Consider the following 19,098-nt stretch of genomic DNA (forward strand, 5'->3'; position numbering starts at 1 on the left):
AAAAATTCTGTTTCGCTTGCAAGGAGACAAAAGATGGCTGGGACCAGGAGGCCAACTCACTGAACTTGATCCCTACGCTGTTAAGGAAAGAAGAAAAGAAAAAGGCGCTCTGGGTCTCCGAAGGCCTCGCTGCCTGCTGCGGGTGTCCATTAAGGAAGTCAGGTCCAATTTTCCAGCGAGCACACACTGGCAGCCAGGAAACTCCGGGGTTCGGAGAACGTTTCCTCCTGGCCATTAGCCGCATGTGGTCAATAAAAACCTCCCGCTCCTGGCAGCTCCACTTGCTCGAATCGGGTTCCACGACAGGAAAAAGGGCTCACCACAAACACGGGATTCCGGACCTATCTGTGACCCACGGCTCCAGCCAGGAGGCGCAGGGGGCCAGCTGCAGGGGAGGCCTGAGCGGCTGGCTGGAAGAACACGCCAGAGAAGAACGGGCTCCTCGATTCAAGATCCATTTCTTTTCAGAAAATTTTAAGTCATTTTCTTTTTTTTTTTTTGAGTTGGAGTCTCACTCTGTCGCCCAGACTGGAGGGCAGTGGCTGCTCCCGGCCACCGCAGCCTCCGGCGGTCCTTCCGCCTCAGCCTTCCGAGTAGCCGGAATTACAGGCGTGCGCTCCCACGCCCGGCTGATTTTTTGATTTATTGGAGAGATGAGGTCTCGCTGCCCAGGCGGGTCTCGAACCCGCGGGCTCAGGCCATCCGCTCACCTCAGCCTCCCAAAGGCACGGGGTGACAGGCTGAGCCGCCGAGCTCGGCTGTCATTTTCATTCTGGAATAAGAGAGTAGAGTCTGAGAGCAGAGGATCATGCCTGTCATCCCAGCACTGTGGGAGGCTGAGCTGGGAGGACTGCTTGAGTCCAGGAGTTCGAGGCCAGCCTGGACAACACAGCAAGGACTCATCTCAACCATAAAATGAACAAATAAGCCAGGCATGGTGGCACACACCTGTAGTCCCAGCTACCTGGGAGGCTGAGGCGGGAGGATCACCTGAGCCCAGGAGGTCAAGGCTGCGGTGAGCCATGGTCGTACCACTGCACTCCAGCCTGGGCCAGAGTGAGATCCCAACTCCAAAGAAAAAAAAGGTAGGTAAGTCACGACTGCTTGCTGTGGACCACACATGTGTGTTTTTCATGGAGGAACGCCCACATGTGCCTCTCATAACATGAAAGTGAGGGATGAGTGCTACCACTGTGCCCATTTTACAGATGGGGAAACTGAGTCTCAGAGGTTAGAACCAAGATCTCCCAGCCAGGAAATGGCAGGGCTGGGATTCAAGCCCACCTGACCACTGGCTTCTATGTGTCCCCTATAGCAAAAGACTCTTAACACATGGATGCTTAGGGAGACAGCGTTTCCTGCTCAGTGGGAAAGACCAAGAAAGCAGTGTTTGTTTTAGGACCTTAACTTTGTATTTATATATTTAATTTATTTTTAAGTCAGAGTCTTACTCTGTCACCCAGGCTGGAGTGCAGTGGCACGATCACGGCTCACCGCAGCCTCAACCCCCTGGGCTCGGGCGAGCCTCCTGCCTCAGCCTCCCGAGTAGCTGGGACAACAGGCGTGTGCCACCATGCCTGGCTAATTTTTTGTTTTATTTACAGTAGAGACGAGGTTTTGCCTTGCTGCCCAGGCTGGTCTCAAACTCTTAGGCTCAAGTGATCCTCTCCCTTAGGCCTCCCAAAGTGCTGGGATTACAGGCCCGAGCCACCGCGCCCGGCCTGGATCCTAACTTTTTAAAGATTAAATAAAGCTTTTTCCTGCATCTTCACAATAAAAGGCACGTCAGGAGCCCATGAAAGGCACTAGAGCAAGACAGAGTGGGCACAGCTTGGGAAAGCCACTGTGGGGCAGCCTCCACACAGGTGCCCACCTCCACACCGGCCCTCAGACCCCCACAGGCACACACGCCCCACCCAGGCAAACGCCCCGGCCTCTACGGCTGGCCAGGTGCTGCTCCCATTATCCACGCTGTCTTACGAAGGAGAGTCCTAGAGCACCGACGTCATTTCCCCACCTGCAAAAGGCAGAACTGCACCCCCGCCCACCCCGTGTCGCCCCCAAGTCAGCTTTTCACACCCGCTTCCCAGAATAGCCCAGAAGCTGCCTCCCCCGCCTGGGGACAGCCGGATGCCTGCAGTTCATTCCGGGTCTCTGGGCAAGTCTGGGCCAGAAAGCGGGCCGGAGGGTGTGTCTCAAGCACTTGCAGGATTTGGCAATGCCCCTGAAACCCAAGCACCTGCCCAGCCCCGCTGAACCCCCAGGCCACGGCTGCCTGGAAACTGACCCACAGACAGGCCCCCAAGCCACCTTCAAGCCCAGCCCCCGCCCTAGCGACGAGCCCGTATGCTTCCACATGGAGCTGACTGTCTGCATCCTCCCTGGAGCGTCTATGCTGGACCACTGGGCTCGGCCCTCCTCCCCAGCTGCTTTGACCCCGGCTTCACAGCTAGAAGAATGCCACCGACGCTTAGGAAGCCCTGACACAAGCCGTGGGCGTGTGTCTTGCTGCATCTGACCCTGTGGAATCTGTGCCACGGCTCTGCAGAGGAGCCACGTTTGTGAACCCATGTTATCGGTGGAGAAACTGAGGCTTAGAAATAGCAGAGCCGCTTGCCCGCGAGCCGGGTCCAACGCTCCATAAAGCTGAGAGTCCAGCCCAGGTGGGCCGGCCCCAAGACTCAACTTTGCTTTCCTAGTCACGCTATGTGCTCCCCATGAGAATTTTCTGGAAGGACGAGACCTTCAGAATTTCACTCTTCTCACGTGCTCCAAGTCACAGGGCCAGCTCGACTGCCCTCGTTCCCCCCAGCAGACGTCACCACCAGCAGGGCACTGGATGGTGTCAGCACGGTGTCTGGCCTGGCTGACCCCGAGCCACCCGGGAGACACATGGCCCCAGAGACCCCGCCTCGAGGCCGACAGACGCAGACCAGGCATCCAAACATGGCCGGGTATGAGAGGTTCCGGGGAGTTTCGGGAGGGAACGCAGCCCTGCTCCATCCTATCTCTGTGGCCCTGGAGGAGGAAGTCCAAGCCCCAGGACAGCCCTTGGACACCAGCTACCCCATGGTTTGCAAAAATGCCTTTGAGCCCTGGGTGCACGCCAAATGTCAGCAAAGCCCAGCTGGTGGAAGAGAAAAAGGAGACCAGTGGAGGGTCCCGGCTGTCACCTAAACCAAGCAGGAGGGAACGCCAGTCACTGACGTGCTCTTAAGAAATGCATTCCAGGTGTCTCAGCACCTCAGGAGATGGGGCTCAGCACCTGCACCTTGGAAAGCTTTGGCAACTGTCAAACCCTCTCCCCAGGATCACCAGGGGTCACGGGGAACCTCGGTCTCCTCTTAGCAGTGGGACAGAGTGTCCCCACGCTAAAGGGCTCAGCAGGCTCAGGTGGGGGTCCCCAGATTCCACCGGGCTCTGCCTCCCCCTCCCATCTCTGAAGCCTCCCCAGGAGAGAAAGACACTTGAACTGCAAGTGAGGACAGCCCTGAGTTGGCTCAGCATGGTGCCCCCAGGTCCACCCCAAGGGCGGCCGCCCCCTCCAAGATGGCCCCCTGGTATCAGAAGGTGGAAGTCTGCGTGTTTCCAACCCCAGGTAAGGCTTGCCAAAGCCCCATGACCCTCCCAAGCTGGCAGACACATCCCCTGGGCCACCCCCAGGACAAAGGTGACCACCACCATCGCCATGCAGCCTCAGCTGGCAGTTGGTCTGGATCTTCCATTTCCGGAGGCCACAAACTTGCCTTGAGGCCAGAACACCAGCTGGTCCAGCCCAAGGAGGCCCAAACCCCCACAGCCCCATAGCGGGGCTATAAGGGAGAGTGACCCTGGCAGAGCCCAGGAGACACCGGCCCTCACACTCACCTCAAACACTTCCTCGTCCAGGATCCGGGTGCCAAACACAATGATCCCATTGACGTCTATCATGGGGTGGTCACTGCGGTCGAGGAACTTGGTGGTCTTCTTCTTACAGTCGAGGATCAGGGTGACATTCTTCTTGTGGATGCTGAGAGCAATTCTGTGCCACCTGCAATGAAACAGACAGAGAAGGGGGCCTTGAATGCCGACTCAGTGACACTGCTGCTGGCCGCTGGAGACCCAAGGAAGAAGCCCCACTTTCTGTAGCTGCAGTGAGGCTGAGCCGTTCAAAGCCAAGCCTCTGGAATCAGACAAGTTTGGACACAAATCCCAGCAACACCACGTGCCTCGGCCACCAGGCGTCTACGCAACCTCTCAAACCCTCAGGATTCTCATCTCTCAGTCAAGGACAGCTGTCCAAACTTCACAAGCGGACTCCCTGTGGCGGCCAGGAGTGTGGGGAGGTGGCTGTCAGGTGACAACACTGGTCTCGTGTCCTCGGAAGCCCCAGGACCAACTGCAGGCCACAGAGAAGACTGAGTTTTGGTGGAAATGGTGGGGTTGATGGATCTCTATGAAAATCTCAACCAGGCACACAAGAATCCCATCCTGGTGGTCTCCAAAGACAGCCATGCATGATCTCAGACCTGTCAGCCATGGAAGAGGTGACTTCACACCACCCGTGTTTGGGGGGTGCACCCAAAAGAGAATCCTAGCAAGACTCACCTTTTTCCCCCCTTATCCTTCACTCCCATGTCAACTGTGTCTGCATCCTTGAAAGACACCTTAAATCCCTTCTGGAACAAGCCTGGAGTAACCACACAAACTCCTGTGCCCTTTCTGGCAGAGAGGCTGGCATGCCATGTACTTAGTGCATTTTACAAAGGGGAGATGGGGGCCCAGGGAGGAGAACGGACTCCCCAAAGTCACTGAGGATCCACTGAGACCAAGACGCAGATTTGAGGACTCCAAGCCCAGTGCTCACTCCTCCTGGGCCCCATCTTTGGGAGTCTCAGCACCGCCCCCTGCTAGGCCTGACATCTAGCCAGTGGATACTGGATGGCCGCTGGCCCTCCCACAGGAGGAGGACGGCCAGCCCAGTGGTGCCACTTACTTGCCGTCCGACAGGTTGATGCCCCTGAAGAGGGGATAGTCCTCTGGCCCAGGCTTCCCCGTGTGGTCCTCGTAGAGGAAGACTGGAGAGCGGCCCATTTCCAGACCAATCTGCTGGATGCCCTGCTCATTGTAGATGGAGACCAGAAAGGCCTGGCTGCCCTTCTTGGCTTTCACAGTGGTCAGGATGGAGAAGTCCTCAGGGAATGCAGAGGCTGAAACAGAGGACAGGAATGAGGGGGCAGCCAGGGAGCTCCCACCCACACCCGGCCATGGCTCTCTGCAAACCAGCCAACTCAGAGACCTGAAGTCTTCGCTGCAGGTAACGGCGCACAGCCATCGGCTGCACACCTGCCCCTTGATCAAACCATTCCCGCAGTCCTTCCCTGCTGCCACTCAGCCAAGCCCGCCCCCTCAAGCCTCAGTTCAAATGCAAACTCCTCCATGAAACGCAAGTGGCCCCCCTGGCTGGGAACTGTCGATACCCTCTCCTCAGTTCCTGCATCTCAATACACCTGCACATAAATCCTGTTAGAACCTTCTAGACTGTGCACCTCCTCTGGGCAGAGGCTGAATCTGATGCATCCTTATACCCAAGGATTCAGCACCCACTGGAGGGAAGGAGAGAAAAGAGGGAAGAAGAAGAGAGAAGAAGAGGATGGGGTGGGGGGGAGAGGGGTGTGGCAACAAAACTATAATTGCACTTTTGGGGGGCATTTTTGGTTTTTTTTTTTTATTGAGTCAGGGTCTTACTCTGTGGCCCAGGCAGGAGTGCAGTGGCATGATCACAGCTCATTGTGGCCTCAAACTCCTGAGCTCAGGTGATCCTCCCACCTCAGCCTCCCGAGTAGCTCGGATTACAGGCACTTGCCACCACGCCTGGCCAATTTTTTTTATTTTTTGTAGAGGTGGGACCTCACTATGTGGCTCAGGCTGGTCTTGAACTCCTGGGCTCAAGTGATCCTCCTGCCTCAGCCCCCCCAAGTGCTGGGATTACAGGTGTGAGCTACCACGCCTGACCTAGAATTGCACTTTTTGACATTTCCTGGTGGATATGCAAAACAGAGAAAAGGTACAAATTAAATCAACAGAACTTCAATCCAAATTCAAAAAAAACCCAAACAAACCCCCCTAGGATGCTGTCAGGAGGAAACGTCCCTTACAACAAGGGCCAGAAACAATCGAGGATCATCAAAAGGCAGACCCAGGCCGGGCGGGGGCAACCACACACTGCCCTGGGTCTGGGCCCTACTCTCCATCCACCCTGGAGGTGAAGTCAGCGACTCCCGCCGTGTGCAAAACCTGCAGCTCAGCCGAGAGCCCGGGGACTGATGGACAGCTGTGGGGCAGGGCCAGCCGGAGGTGCCCGGCCCAAGGCAGCGTGGCCTCTCAGAACCAGCCAGGCGCGGTGCCCGGTGGGTGGTAACACAGACAGACCTGCTGTGGGAGCCGCCTCTCAGCCGCAGAGGGCTGCAAATGGGGCCTCCGGGCTGGGATAAGCCACGGATCCGGGGCCAGATCCACCCCTCTTGAGAAGTGTGACAAGGTCGACCAGATGGCCCAGGAGCTCATTACAGCTATCCATGAGTGCCCTCTGCTGGTGGTACTGTGACAACGTGGACAGCACCTCACTGGTCTTGGCCGTCACAGAAGATGCACCTGCCATGTTCAGGAGAAGAGCACCCCAGGCTCCATGCCCCATAGCTTCCTGAGACACCCAAGGGGATTGAGGACACTGCCTGCCACAGCCTCTGTACCCTCTGTTAGGACACCAGAGAGCTCTCCCGGCTGTCAAACCGACTGCGACCCCAAAGGCCACCCCACGTGCCATGTGAGGTCTTGAGGCTGTGACAGAGGCAGGTGTAGCCTGCAGGGTCATGACTTGCTTGCTGAGGTGCCAAAGGCCCAGGCTGGCCAGGGCGGGGTCAGGTACCCTGTGTGGCCCAGCGCGGAGCCCCAACCTGGCTGTCCCTGCAGAGGGCGGGGCCCCAGAGATATGGCTACCAGTGAGGGTGATGCTGGTCAGTGTGGGCATCTGAGGAAGTCAGGTTTCCTGGAGGAACTGACCAGGCTATGCTTCTGCTTCCGGGCAGGAGCCAAGAGGGGATGTCAGGGCAGGAACGGTCATTGGAGAGGACAGTTTTGTCTGGGACCACCCATGGTGGAGAAGTGAGACCCACCATGTATGCCCAGAGAACCCAGCTGGCAAAGTCAGCAGCAGGACACGGGCGGCCCCCCGTGGTCTTGGGAGCGAGCGGAGAGAGGGGCTGGTGGCGTCTCCCCTGCAGCACTGGGGTCCCCATTCACACCCAGGGTGGACGGTGTAGATACCGTCTGAGTCCGCCGCTCTCTTGCCCTCGTGTCTAAGGGTCACCTGGCTCCCAGTCCTGTGCACCATGTACTGTGTTCTGCACTGTCATGGTTCTGTCTTCAATAGGGAAAGGACAGCCAGACAGGGTGGCTCACACCTGCAATCCCAGCACTTTGGGGAGGCCAAGGCAGGAGGATCGCTTGAAGCCCAGGAGTTTGAGGCCAGGCTGGGCAACATAGTGAGAACCTGCCTCTAGGAAAAATTTTTTTTAAAACTAGCCAGGCATGGTAGTCCCAGCTATTTGGGAAGCTGAGGTCAAGGTTGCGGTGAGCTGTGATCATGCGACTGCATTCCAGCCTGGGTGACAGAGAGATCTCAACTCAAAAAAAAAAAAAAAAAAATAGCAAAATGGCAGATATGCAAGAACTCACTTTGTCCTGCATGAGACTCTGTCAGGACCACAACCCTCCACCCCCCGCAGCTCATTAAAACGCTGTTTCTCGAGTTTTAAAATCTCTATGGCAACAAATTTTCTCAGCTCAGATAAAACCCGAAAAGGATAAATTATGTTTAACATTAATCTCTCTCCTGGCAAAATAACAATGGATTTATTGTCGCTGTAAGATGGCCCATTCAAGTCGTGACACGAGCCAGGATGCTGACACGCTTCGTAATCTATGCTGTCTGGGCAGCCAGGGGGAAGCCAGCCTTCCGTCCCACACTCCGTATATCATTTCTATGAGAAAAGGCACGGCGGAGGGGTGCACCCGGCAAGAGGCCCGACTGCTTCCTGAGAGCACGGAATTTTTACTTCGGGGAAGGCCCAAAGGCATGACAGCATTTTAGGTATACAGCAGGAGTCAAATAAATACACCTGCGACAAAACTGAATCCTACTGAGCCAACAGTTATTGGGCATACTGGGTGATCACTTGAACCGATCATATGATCAGTCAGCAGTGGCGGTTCCCCGTGTGCCCGGCTCCAGGGGGACCCAGACAGATAGGGTCCCCACCCTCACAGTTGACATCTCCACAGAGGGACAGAAAGAACAATAATCAAATAAGTTAATCAAATAACTGCAAATGGTACAAGGGGAGAGGCTGAAGAACAGGAGATGATGTGGGTTTGTGGCTAACTGTGAACAGGTGGCCGGGTCCCTAGAGTGACGTTTCAGTGGTCCCTGGGGGGTCAGGCAGTGCCAGGCTGAAAGAGAGCAAGCATCTGGGCAGAGGGCCCAGGAGCCAGGCACTGGGGGGGCCACCCTCAGGGAATCCTATCGGCTCCCTTGATACTGACCGGAAGGCCCTATGGTCCAGAATTTGGGCCTGTGGGAGGGGAGAGTTCCTGGAGATCGGTCTGCCATCTGGTAGCCCTGGCAGGGAGGACTCGGTTCTGGGGCTACCAGCTTCCGCCCCCGCTAGCCTTACTGCATGACTCGTGGTTAGATGCGGGGTTCGCAGACCCTGAGCTGGCCCATTCCAGGAGACACCGGGACCCAGGGTGGGGGAGAAATGGCTGCCAACCGCAAGTAGATGCCAAGGGCAGGCATGTCCACTCAGCCAGGGGGACTCTCATCTCCTACCGTCCAGGGAGCCAAGGGGGGCCCGTCCCTTCAGCTGGGAGACCCTCACCTCCTTCCACCCAAGGAGCCATGGGGGGTGATCCCCTCAGCTGGGGGGCCCTCACCTCCTACCATCCAGAAAGCTGGGGGGCGGCTGAGAGGGGACCATTCCCTCAGCTGGGAGACGCTCACATCCTACTGTCCAGTGAACTGAGAGGGTACTGTTCCCTCAGCTGGGGGATGCTCACCTCCTACTGTCCAGGGAGCTGAGAGGGGATCAGACCTTCAGTTGGGGGACTCACCACCTACCATCCAGAGAGTTGAAGAGGGCCAGTCCCCTCAGCTGGGGGACCCTCACCTCCCTCTGTCCAGACTCTAACATTTCTCTTATTGGGGGAGAGGAGGGTATGGACAAAAGCCCCTCGGGGGCCGTCGGCTCTGCTCACTGAAAGGTGCTGCTCCCTGGCCGAGGGCACTGCCCCTCCCTGCCACATCTTCTGTGCACATGGACCTGTCCCTGCTGCAATGCCCTGTCCTCAGACATCCCAGTGCCACTGTCCCGCTCAGAGCTGTCCTGGTGAGTATCTATCCCGTGGCCCCATGTGGACTGGCTGTTTCCAGGGTCTCCTGCATGGGCTGGAAGGGGACAGTGAGGGCAGTGAGGACAGCAGGAATTCCTACTGGACAGTGGCTGATCTGAAGCCCGGGCCCACAGTGCTGGAGAGCTGGGGTAAAGCCAGGCGTCAGTCCAGGGGGGATGGGAGACCTGACCATGCCCACGGCGTCCACCCAACCCTGCCTCGGACTCTCAGCGTGAGGGCACCTCAGCACCTTGTCAAAGAGGGGTGTGGACAGAAGGGTGACCAGAGGGAGGCAGAACAGAGAGGACCCCCATCTACGGCACAGGAATAGCAGGGGAGGAACTGGCATGTCCACCAGGAAGCGAAGCCTGGGGGCGGGGGAACCCCGTCACTGCTTCAGGTGACCCTTGGGAGAACTGCCTGCCCTGGTCATCTGCAGAGGGGACAGCTTGGATTTAGGCGTGATGGCCAGCAGGCAGCACTGAGTCAAGGGATGCAGGGAATGTCCCATCCTGGGGGCCCGGGGTGGATATAGACCCCAGGACTGTGGCAGCCTAGTGAGGGTCCTGGGGACACTTCTTCCAAGGTTTCGGGCTGGCCTTACCGTGAGCTGGTACGTCCTCTGCTGGTAGAGGAGGTTGAGGCCTGGACCACCCCATGGGTGGGGGGAAGGAAGAAGAGAGGGAGACAGGGAGAAGGGGAGGATGGGAGAGAAAGAGAGAGAGAGAGAGAGAGAAAAGAAAAGAAAGAGAGGAAGAAGGAAAGAAAGGCGGGAGGCAGGAAGGAAGGAAAGAAAGTCCCAACCCTCTCTGGTTGACTGACCACCCCCAATGTCCAGTTCTGGGCTTGGCAATAGTCCTTACGGCGTAGTGTCCCTGGCATCAGGACCACCCAGTACCAAAATCCAAATTATAGGATTTGAGCAAGCTTAGAAAAACCTCTCAGAATTGGAAAGGAGGGCAGGTATGGTGGCTCATGCCTGTAACCCCAGCACTTTGGGAAGCCAAGGAGGGAGGACCGCTTGAACCCAGGAGGAGTTTGAGACCTGCCTGGGCTTCTGACCACACCCTCTTCTCCCCCAATAGACGGAGATGTTAGGGTCCACCCTGGGTGAGGGGATGCGTCTTGCCCTGGAGACCTTGTCTCTACAAAAAAATTTAAAAATTAGCTGGGCGTGGTGGGACACGCCTGTAGTACCTGGAGGTTATGGCTGTGGTGAGCTGTGACCCTGACCAAAAAAAAAAAAAATTAGAGAGGAATCCTAGTCTCTGTCTTATGCTAAAATGCTAAATAGTTTCTTCCCATCTCAGCAGGGGGTGGAGGGTGACTTCTCTGGGGAACACCGATCAAGGGGACCCTGACTCTCCCAGCCAAGAGAAGGCCGGATTCTGTGACTGTTCTGTTCACAACTGTGACCCTGGGGCCCAGAGAGCAGGCAATTCTTGCACAGCCACTGGACGCAGGAACGGGTGGAGCCAATGTGGGCAGAGGCCACTGTCAATGCCTGTTCGGCCTGGGCTGGGAGGGAAAGGGACCACACCACGTCCAGGCAAAGGCTCCCAATCACCTGCCCAGCTCACCTTCCAAGCCTTTCACTACAACCCACACCCACTCGACCTGCTGAGAGGGTGTGTGCATCTCAGGAAATCCAGGCAGCTCAGTGGAGGCAGGGGATTTTATGTCATGGAAATAAGCCACCTGGAAGTAGGGTTCCTCTGGGGCTAAGACACCTTTGCAGATGCTTGTTTGATTCTGTCCCTGTCTCTCTAGGTCAAGAATTCCAGCTAGGTGTGGTATCTCACACCAGTAATCCCAGCACTTTGGGAGGCTAAGACGGGAGGATCACTTGAGGCCAGGAGTTCAAGACCAGTCTGGGCAATAAGCGAGACCTCATCTCTACAAAAAATCAAAAAACTAGCCAGGCGTGGTGGCATGTGCTTTTTAGTCTAAGCTACTCGGAAGGCTGAGGTGGGAGGATCACCTGAGCCTAGGAGGTTGAGGCTGCGGTGAGCCATGACTGTGCCACTGCACTCCAGCCTGGGCAACATAGTGAGATCCCAACTCAAAAAAAAAAAGAATTCCAAAGATGGGGCCACAGGGCAGAAGAGCGTGCGACTTCTGGGCAGAGACGCACACTGGATGATTCCTAAAGAAATCACAAAGACGGGCTCTGGGAGAGAACTTGGGCTGCAGGGACTCCCATGCTCCTCGCTCTTTTTCCATTGAGCTGTCAGGCAGCAACCTGACACCTTTGCCTTCTTTCACCCACCCAAAATGACATTCTTGAAAAGTCAGACCTGGACCCTCTCGGAGACAAGCTCTTAAAAGTCAACACAGATTTCAAGGAACGCTGAGAAAATGGGTGGGGGGAGAAAAGTACATGCAGTGAGAAGGTCAGAGGGAGCAAAAACAGGGCCAGTAAAAGAGAGTCCTTCAGGCTGAGCGTGGGGGCTCATACCTGGCATCCCAGCACTTTGGGAGGCTGAGGCAGGAGGATCACCTGAGCCCAGGAGTTCAAGACCAACCAGGACAACATAGAGAGAGAACAGATTATCTGGGCATGGTACAGCACATCTTTAGTTCCAGCAACTCAGGAGGCTGAGGCAGGAGGGTTGCCTGAGCCCAGGAGGTAGAGGCTGTGGTGAGCTGTGATGGTGTCCCTACACTCCAGAGTAAGATCCTCACTCAAAAAAAAAAAAAAAAAAAAAAAAAAAAAAAAAAAAAAGAATCCTTCAGGAACCCAATACAGACACAAGATTAACAGAGACATTAGGACTTGTGAAAAGACTGCCCTGATACTAGGTTCAGTGTCAGGGTCACATCCAGGTCATCAAAAAGGGGGTGTACTGTCTCCTAATCATTACAGAACATCTGCTAAAGGGGATTCGTCTGGTCCCTTTCTCAGCAGAATCCGAAGGAGGGGATGGTCTGAACACAGGCAGAAGACCGGGTAAAGGATTATCCATCATGGGCTTATTTGCACATGTCAGATAAGCCCAGAGAGTTTGATTAACGGGGGTGGGGGGGTGGGGGGAGGAGGTGACACGTACAGCCTCACACAGCCAGCGACAAGGATGACTGGATGCTCCTTTCCCAGCTGCCCTTCTCTCCGTATGTAATTAAAAGCAGGACCCGGCGCTTGGCAATTGACCATCATTAAAGCTTCAGCTCCCTTGCTGGGAGTCACGATGCTTGATTCGTGCGCCTCTGAATGTCACTGCCCCCAATTAGGCTTCTGTCTGAAAGGGCTTCCTTTCCCATGACCCTGAGGGTTCACTCCAACCCGTCCCCCGGGAGCCTTCCCCGTACCCAGAGTCCCCGTGGCCCATCGATCACTGGAAACACACCTGATCTGAGAGTCGAGAGTCCAGGAATCGTGCTTTCACTGTAGTGAAGTCCTGGAGCACCCGCACCGGTCAGAACCGGTCAGAGGCTGCTGAGTCTGTGGGAACCCGCCACCCAGGACCGAAACGTGTGACTCTTACCGGGGTACAGCTGCTTGGTGGGCGCACTGAGCTGCGCGTCTTTGGTGACTCTGTAAGCAACATCCGGGCCCTTGGAGGAACGTCGCGTGGCGCAGAGACCAGTGGTCTTTGTGATCCCGTCGGGCAAGTTGTGGAAGTCTAAAACCTTCAGGAGGTCTGCTGGCTGAGCTGAAATGACAGATGAGGACGAGCATTGAACAAGTGCAAGGAGCACCCCAGGGGTGTCCAGAGGGCCAGAACGGCCAGAAACCAGTCCCTCACCCTCCTACCCTGCCCCTGTACCACCAAGAAATTCTGACACTCAGAAGACACTGAAGCGCGGTGGCTCACACTGGTAATCCCAGCACTTTGGGAGGCTGAAGCGGGAGGACAGCTTGAACCCAGGAGTTCGAGACCAGCCTGAGCAAGGTAGTAAAATAACAATAACAAAAATTAGCTGGGCATGGTGGCACACACCTGTAGTCCCAGCTATTCTGGAGGCTGAGGCAGGAGGATCGCCTGAGCCCAGGAGGTCGAGGCAGTGGTGAACTGTGATTGTTGTGATCATGCCAATGGCCTTCTAGCCGAACAACAGAGTGAGATTGTGTCTCAAAAAAAAAAAAAAAAAAAGATACCAAGGGCCAGTACCCAGAAGGAGGCAGGGAAAGGGTTTCATCCTGTCCTGTCCCAGTAAGCAGCCACAGCCAGGAGCAAGTCCTCCCTGCCTCCCCCCTCTGACTACTTCCTTCCTTATTTTGCATTTGAGTTGCTTTTTACTCCCAAATCCTCACTGGTGAGAGCTTCAACCTGGCCTCCCAGAAACCTCTTCTCATCCAGAATAGAAAACAAGCGGGGCTCGGTGGCTCAGCCTGTAATTCCGCGCCTTTGGGAGGCTGAGGTAAGTGGATTGCCTGAGCCCACGGGTTTGAGACCCGCCTGGGCAGCAAGACCTCATCTCTATAATAAATCAGAAAAAAAATATCAGCCAGGCATGGTAGCGCATGCCTGTAATTCCAGCTACTTGGAAGGCTGAGGCGGAAGGATCGCCGGAGCCCAGCAGGTCGAGGCTGTGGTGGCCAGGAGCGGCCACTGCACTCCAGTCTGGGCGACAGAGTGAGACTCCGACTCAAAAAAAAAAAAAGAAAGATAACAGCCCCACACATAAGCTGGAAAGCCACGGAAGCTCGCCACAGACAAGACGCCCTTTGAAAAGGGTGGATTTTGATGGAATCCGCCAAATGGAATGAGAGTGACCGGCAGCTCCTGAGATCAACTGTGCGACATCTAGGGCCCCCAGGCAGGGGGACACAAGTGATGTCACCGACATGTTTTATCCCTCTCATTATCCAATCAAAGTGCCATTCCCACAAGTTTCCGGCAAACGCCCAGTGTCCATCTGCCCCCAAAAGGTTCACACCCACGTCCCAAGAGAATCACAGCCAAGAAAAAAGGAGGAAGGAGCGGACCCTCGCATTCCTTCCAGAAGGTTCCTGATGCTCTATCCAGGGGGCCCCCAGAGAAGGGCAGGGGAGAGAGTAATGCTCCGACCATCTGAAGCCATGTTCACTGGGGTGCCCAATGGTGGGCGGGCCCAAGCACAAAAGATGCTCCATGCACCGGTGTCTTCTTCCCTCATGCCACAAGGACCTCACACATGTGTCCCCCGCAAGGCTTGGGACCCAGGCCCCTGACCTACATGATGTCGGTTTTGTGTGGACTGGTCAGCTCATGTTACTACAAACAAGAGGTTCCTTGGGGGTCCGGGCAGAGAAAATAAACTCAAAGTTAGCATCACAGGGACAGAACAGCATGTGACAGGGCGTCCTGGGGGCTGTAGGACCCCACCCACCAGGATCCATGGGCCAAGTGGGTGTGGTAAGTGACCACGCCCCCTCTGCTGGCCAAGCAGACACCATCCTGCCCTGGATGACTGCACAGGAACGGACTGTGACGGGCCAGGCCAGTGAAGCTCCATCTTGGGGCTTTCTCCTTTGAAAATGTTGTGGGGTCCTCCCCACTCTGCTAGATCCAAACATCATAGACAGAAACGGAGCTGCTGTCTCCCTGGGGGAAGAGGTATGGGAAATGCCTGTCTGAGGGTACATAGAGACAGACTCCCACCACGACCTCTGATTTCCTGGGTGGCTCTTGGCTGTGGCCCAGGGCCCAGCCCACCCGGTGGGGTCAGTCCCTCAGGAATCTGAGATGCCTCCCACCCAGGCCCTGCAAAGCCCTGGCTGGGAGCCCTTGCCATTGACTTCAGAAGCGATGCAGAGACCAGGTACGGTGGCTTACACCTGTAGTCTCAACACATTGGGAGGCTGAGGCAAGAGGATTGCTTGAGCCCAGGAGTTTGAGATCAGCCTGGGCCACATAGCAGGACCCCAACTCTACAAAAAAAAATGTTAGCCAGGTATGGGGATGCATGCCTGTAATCCCCGCCACTCAGGAGACAGAGGTGGGAGGATCACCTGAGCCCAAGAGGTCGAGATTGCAGTGAGCCATGATCGTGCCACTACACTTCAGCCTAGGCAACAAAGTGAGACTTCGACTCATAAAATAACCCAAAAAACCAAAAACAAAAAAAGAGGCAACACTGAGCACAGGTGCCTGGTGAGGCTGCATGGAACAGTCCCAGGCCTGGCCTCGACCCGTGGGAAGAGAGGCCGGCGCCAGCCGCCGGCCCACCTGCCGAGGAGGACACGGTGCCGAGCCCTGGGTCATCTCTGAGACTCGCGTCCAAGATCAGTGGCGGCCAGGGCAAGGTATCAAGGACTCGGCTGGGGCTTCCTGGACTCACAACATAGCCTGCCATGATGCTCTTCCCAGACCCAGCCTGCAAGCCTGTTTTCTCGATCGCTAAAGGCAGAGAGCTGTTTTGCAGCCGGCTTTGTGGATGCATTCGCAGACCTCTGCTGCAAGGAGTTTAAGAGGCCGTTCCCAGGCCCCATGCCACCCTTCCTGCTGGCCAGGGGCTTCTGTGCCAGGGCTAAGAGCAACCCGATGTTTTGAGACGGTGTGGGAGGGCCCAGCAAAGTCTGGCAGCACGGGCCCCTTGCAAGCTCTCTCCCATCTCTAGCAGGGACCCGCTGGACACAGCACCAGCACTGGGGGCACGTGGATGTATCTTTGAGGCCAGCGTCCCCCCTACTGGGGGACAGGCCTTGGAGTCATGGCCCAGTAAGAGAAATCAGCAGTCATCACACATTGTCCCGAGTGCTTCATAATGCCACAAACTTGCTCTCCGATGGCTGGGCAGGAGGACATCTCCAGTGGTCCCCACAGGACTCATGGTGCCCGGAGGAGAGACAGTTGGCATCGCACGTGGGATCTCCACACCCCATGCGGGATTCACTCTTTCTTTTTCTTTTTGGAGTCGGAGTCTCACTCTGTCGCCCAGACTGGAGTGCAGTGGCCGCTCCCGGCCACCGCAGCCTCGACCTGCTGGGCTCCGGCGATCCTTCTGCCTCAGCCTTCCGAGTAGCCAGAATTACAGGCATGCGCTACCACGCCTGGCTGATTTTTTGATTTATTGTAGAGATGAGGTCTCGCTGCCCAGGAGGGTCTCGAACCCGCGGGCTCAGGCAATCCACTCATGGGATTCACTCTTTAAGACCCACCCTTTGACAGAGAGACTAGCTCTGAAAGCTTCATGAAACCCAGGCTCTGTTCCTGCTGTGCAACCCACACCGCAACCGGTCACCCATGTGGTTAGTCCCCAGAGGTCAATGGGGTCACCCACAGCCACTCCCCAGCACTTCTTGCTCTATGGAGTCTGGGAAGCTAAAAACTACATTTCCTAGATGCCTTTGCAGTAAGGATCTGGGAAGCAAATCAGATCCAACCAATCAGAGAGTTGAATGTGAGAGGGAGGGGGCGGCCTTCCCCTGCCCAGCCAGCACTGCCACGTCCCAGGCACACATGTCCTGGTGTTGGACCCACATGCATGCCTGGCGACCCACTTCGGGGGCTCAGAGACTCCTGAGGCAGTGACTTCCTGCCATCTGGGAACAGCGGAGTAGGACCCCTGACTCTCACTGCCAGACTGCCCAGAGACTTGTAATACCCTCATTCCCTGCATTCAACTCCTTCCCCTAAAACAGCCTGCTCCCTGTCCACTGCGTGTCCTGAGCCAAGAAGCCAACCTGGAGACACCCAAGGAGGTTCAAACTCAGCCCTAGGCCACTGGCCTCAGAGCCTGTACCTGAATAAGAGCCTCTACAGGAAGCGTTTGCCCCACCACCCCCTCCCCACCACCACCTCCCCCTTTGGGAGTCAGGGATCCTGCACAGTGGTGAGGAGACCGCCTTTTCTTGAACATGCCCAAGAACACCCAGCTCCACCCCCAGCTGGCCAGTTATGGAAGCTGGCCTCTGCCTACCTTCCCCTTTCACATGTAGAAATTCTTGTCCTTAGAGCACCTGCATCCTCACAGCCCATTCTAATGAGGATGTAACCAGGTGGTATGTCCCCAGACTCATGAAGGGACAACACAGTGAGGTCCATTTTAAGGCAGAAGGCAAGTGATTGAGAAATCACTTGGAAATAAGGAGCTGAGTTCCAGGTGTCATGTACCACAAGAGGCAGCCTGGGGACCCTGAGAGAAATACGAGCCTGATGGCTCTAGCACATAAGAATTCAGCACAGCTGTGTGGGATGGGTGGTGGATGGATAGACTGTGGATGGGGAGATGGAAGGATAGAAGGATGGTGGGTAGATGGGTGGGTGGATGGATGGATGGATTATGGATGGATAAGTACATGAATGGTTGGGTAGACAGATGCATGGGTGAGTGGGTGGATAGATGGTAAATAGTGGGTGGATAGATGGGTGGATGGTGGATGGATAGGTAGATAACGGCTGGGTAGACAGATGCATGGATGAGTGGGTGGATGGATGGGTGGATGGATGGATGGCTCGATGGATGGATGGATGGATCAACGAACGGATGAATGGGTAGAAAGATGGATGGATGGGTGAGTGGATGGTGAGTGGATGGTGAACGGATGGATAGGTGGATGGTAGATGGATAGGTGGATGGCTGGCTGGGTAGACAGATGCATGAATGAGTGGGTGGACGGATGCGTGCATGGATGGATAAGTGGGTGGATGTGTGCATGGATGGATAAATGGATGAATAGTGAATGGAAAGAAGGTGGATGGATAGATGGGTAGATGGATGGACAGATGGATGGGTGGATAGATGGTAGATGGATGCTGAGTGGGTGGATGGATGGATGGATGGACGGGTGGATGGACGGATGGACAGATGGATCAGTCAACCAATCAATGATCAAATAAGCAGGTGAATGGTGAAAATCCAGAGGAAGAGGCAGCAGAAGCCACTGGCATTGCCTCCACTAACCGCCCAAGGGCGACCTCCCCTCTCCTCCAACAGGCACATCCTCAAGCACCCACAGAAGTCAGCTGCTCAGGCTCCTCCAGAGGTCAGACCGGGAGTAATCAAACTCCCTGTCACCCTGGGACCTTCCCCCTCTCATGGCACAGATGCAGGACCTGAGACAAGAAGCATCATCCAACAACTGCAGTGCTCAGTGCACCAAGATGCTCTTGTCCTGGACCGACTGCAAGCTAAAGTGACCAGGCACAAGGAACCAGAGACGACGGACTGAAACCAAGCAGGTGAGGCACAAGAACGCGGCCCTGGGCCTGACACACACAGAGGATGGACCTCGGCGGCCAGGCAGCCCAGGACACAGCGAGGGGCAACATCACTGCACTCATCCCAGGACCACCCGGCTTCCCTCCCTGGAACCAGAGGTGTCTGGCACCTACAAGAGCCAGCAGAGTGAGACAGCTGCTTACAGCAGGAACTGAAGTTGTATCCTGGCCATTGGCTGAAGTCCAGGCACTCCTCCTTGGGACTCAGTAGAAAGGATGGGGTAATGATTGTGGCTGAGGCTCTGCCTGCCCCCTGGAGGGCTTGTCTCAGGCTCAGCCCGTTCCCTTGGAAGCGGAGCCCCCTGTGAAAGAACGCATCAAGCCAGGCTCGGTGGCTCAGCCTGTAATCCGGCGCCTTGGGAGGCTGAGGTGAGTGGATTGCCTGAGGCCGCGGGTTCGAGACCCGCCTGGGCAACTTGGTGAGACCTCATCTCTACAATAAATCAAAAAATGAGCTGGGCATGGTAGTGCACGTCTGTAGTTCCAGCTACTTGGAAGGCTGAGACAGAAGGATTGCCGGAGG

At 56.0% G+C, this 19,098-nt stretch overlaps 1 protein-coding gene across 1 annotated transcript in view; it reads right to left on the bottom strand.

Moving 5' to 3' along the window:
- The window catches only part of COL5A1 (collagen type V alpha 1 chain), a 196,482-nt gene that overhangs the window by 132,093 nt on the left and 45,291 nt on the right, over nt 1–19,098 (bottom strand). The window contains exons 5-7 of the mRNA XM_021712966.1: nt 12,915–13,082; nt 4,976–5,189; nt 3,868–4,030 (exon numbers count right to left, since the gene is read on the bottom strand). Of these exons, the coding sequence (XP_021568641.1) occupies nt 3,868–4,030; nt 4,976–5,189; nt 12,915–13,082 (545 nt within the window). The remainder of the gene's footprint in view (nt 1–3,867; nt 4,031–4,975; nt 5,190–12,914; nt 13,083–19,098) is intronic.

Source organism: Carlito syrichta, unplaced genomic scaffold (assembly GCF_000164805.1).
Source record: "Carlito syrichta isolate Samal-C Ts95f unplaced genomic scaffold, Tarsius_syrichta-2.0.1 Scaffold303895, whole genome shotgun sequence".
Classification (NCBI taxonomy): Eukaryota; Metazoa; Chordata; class Mammalia; order Primates; family Tarsiidae; genus Carlito; species Carlito syrichta.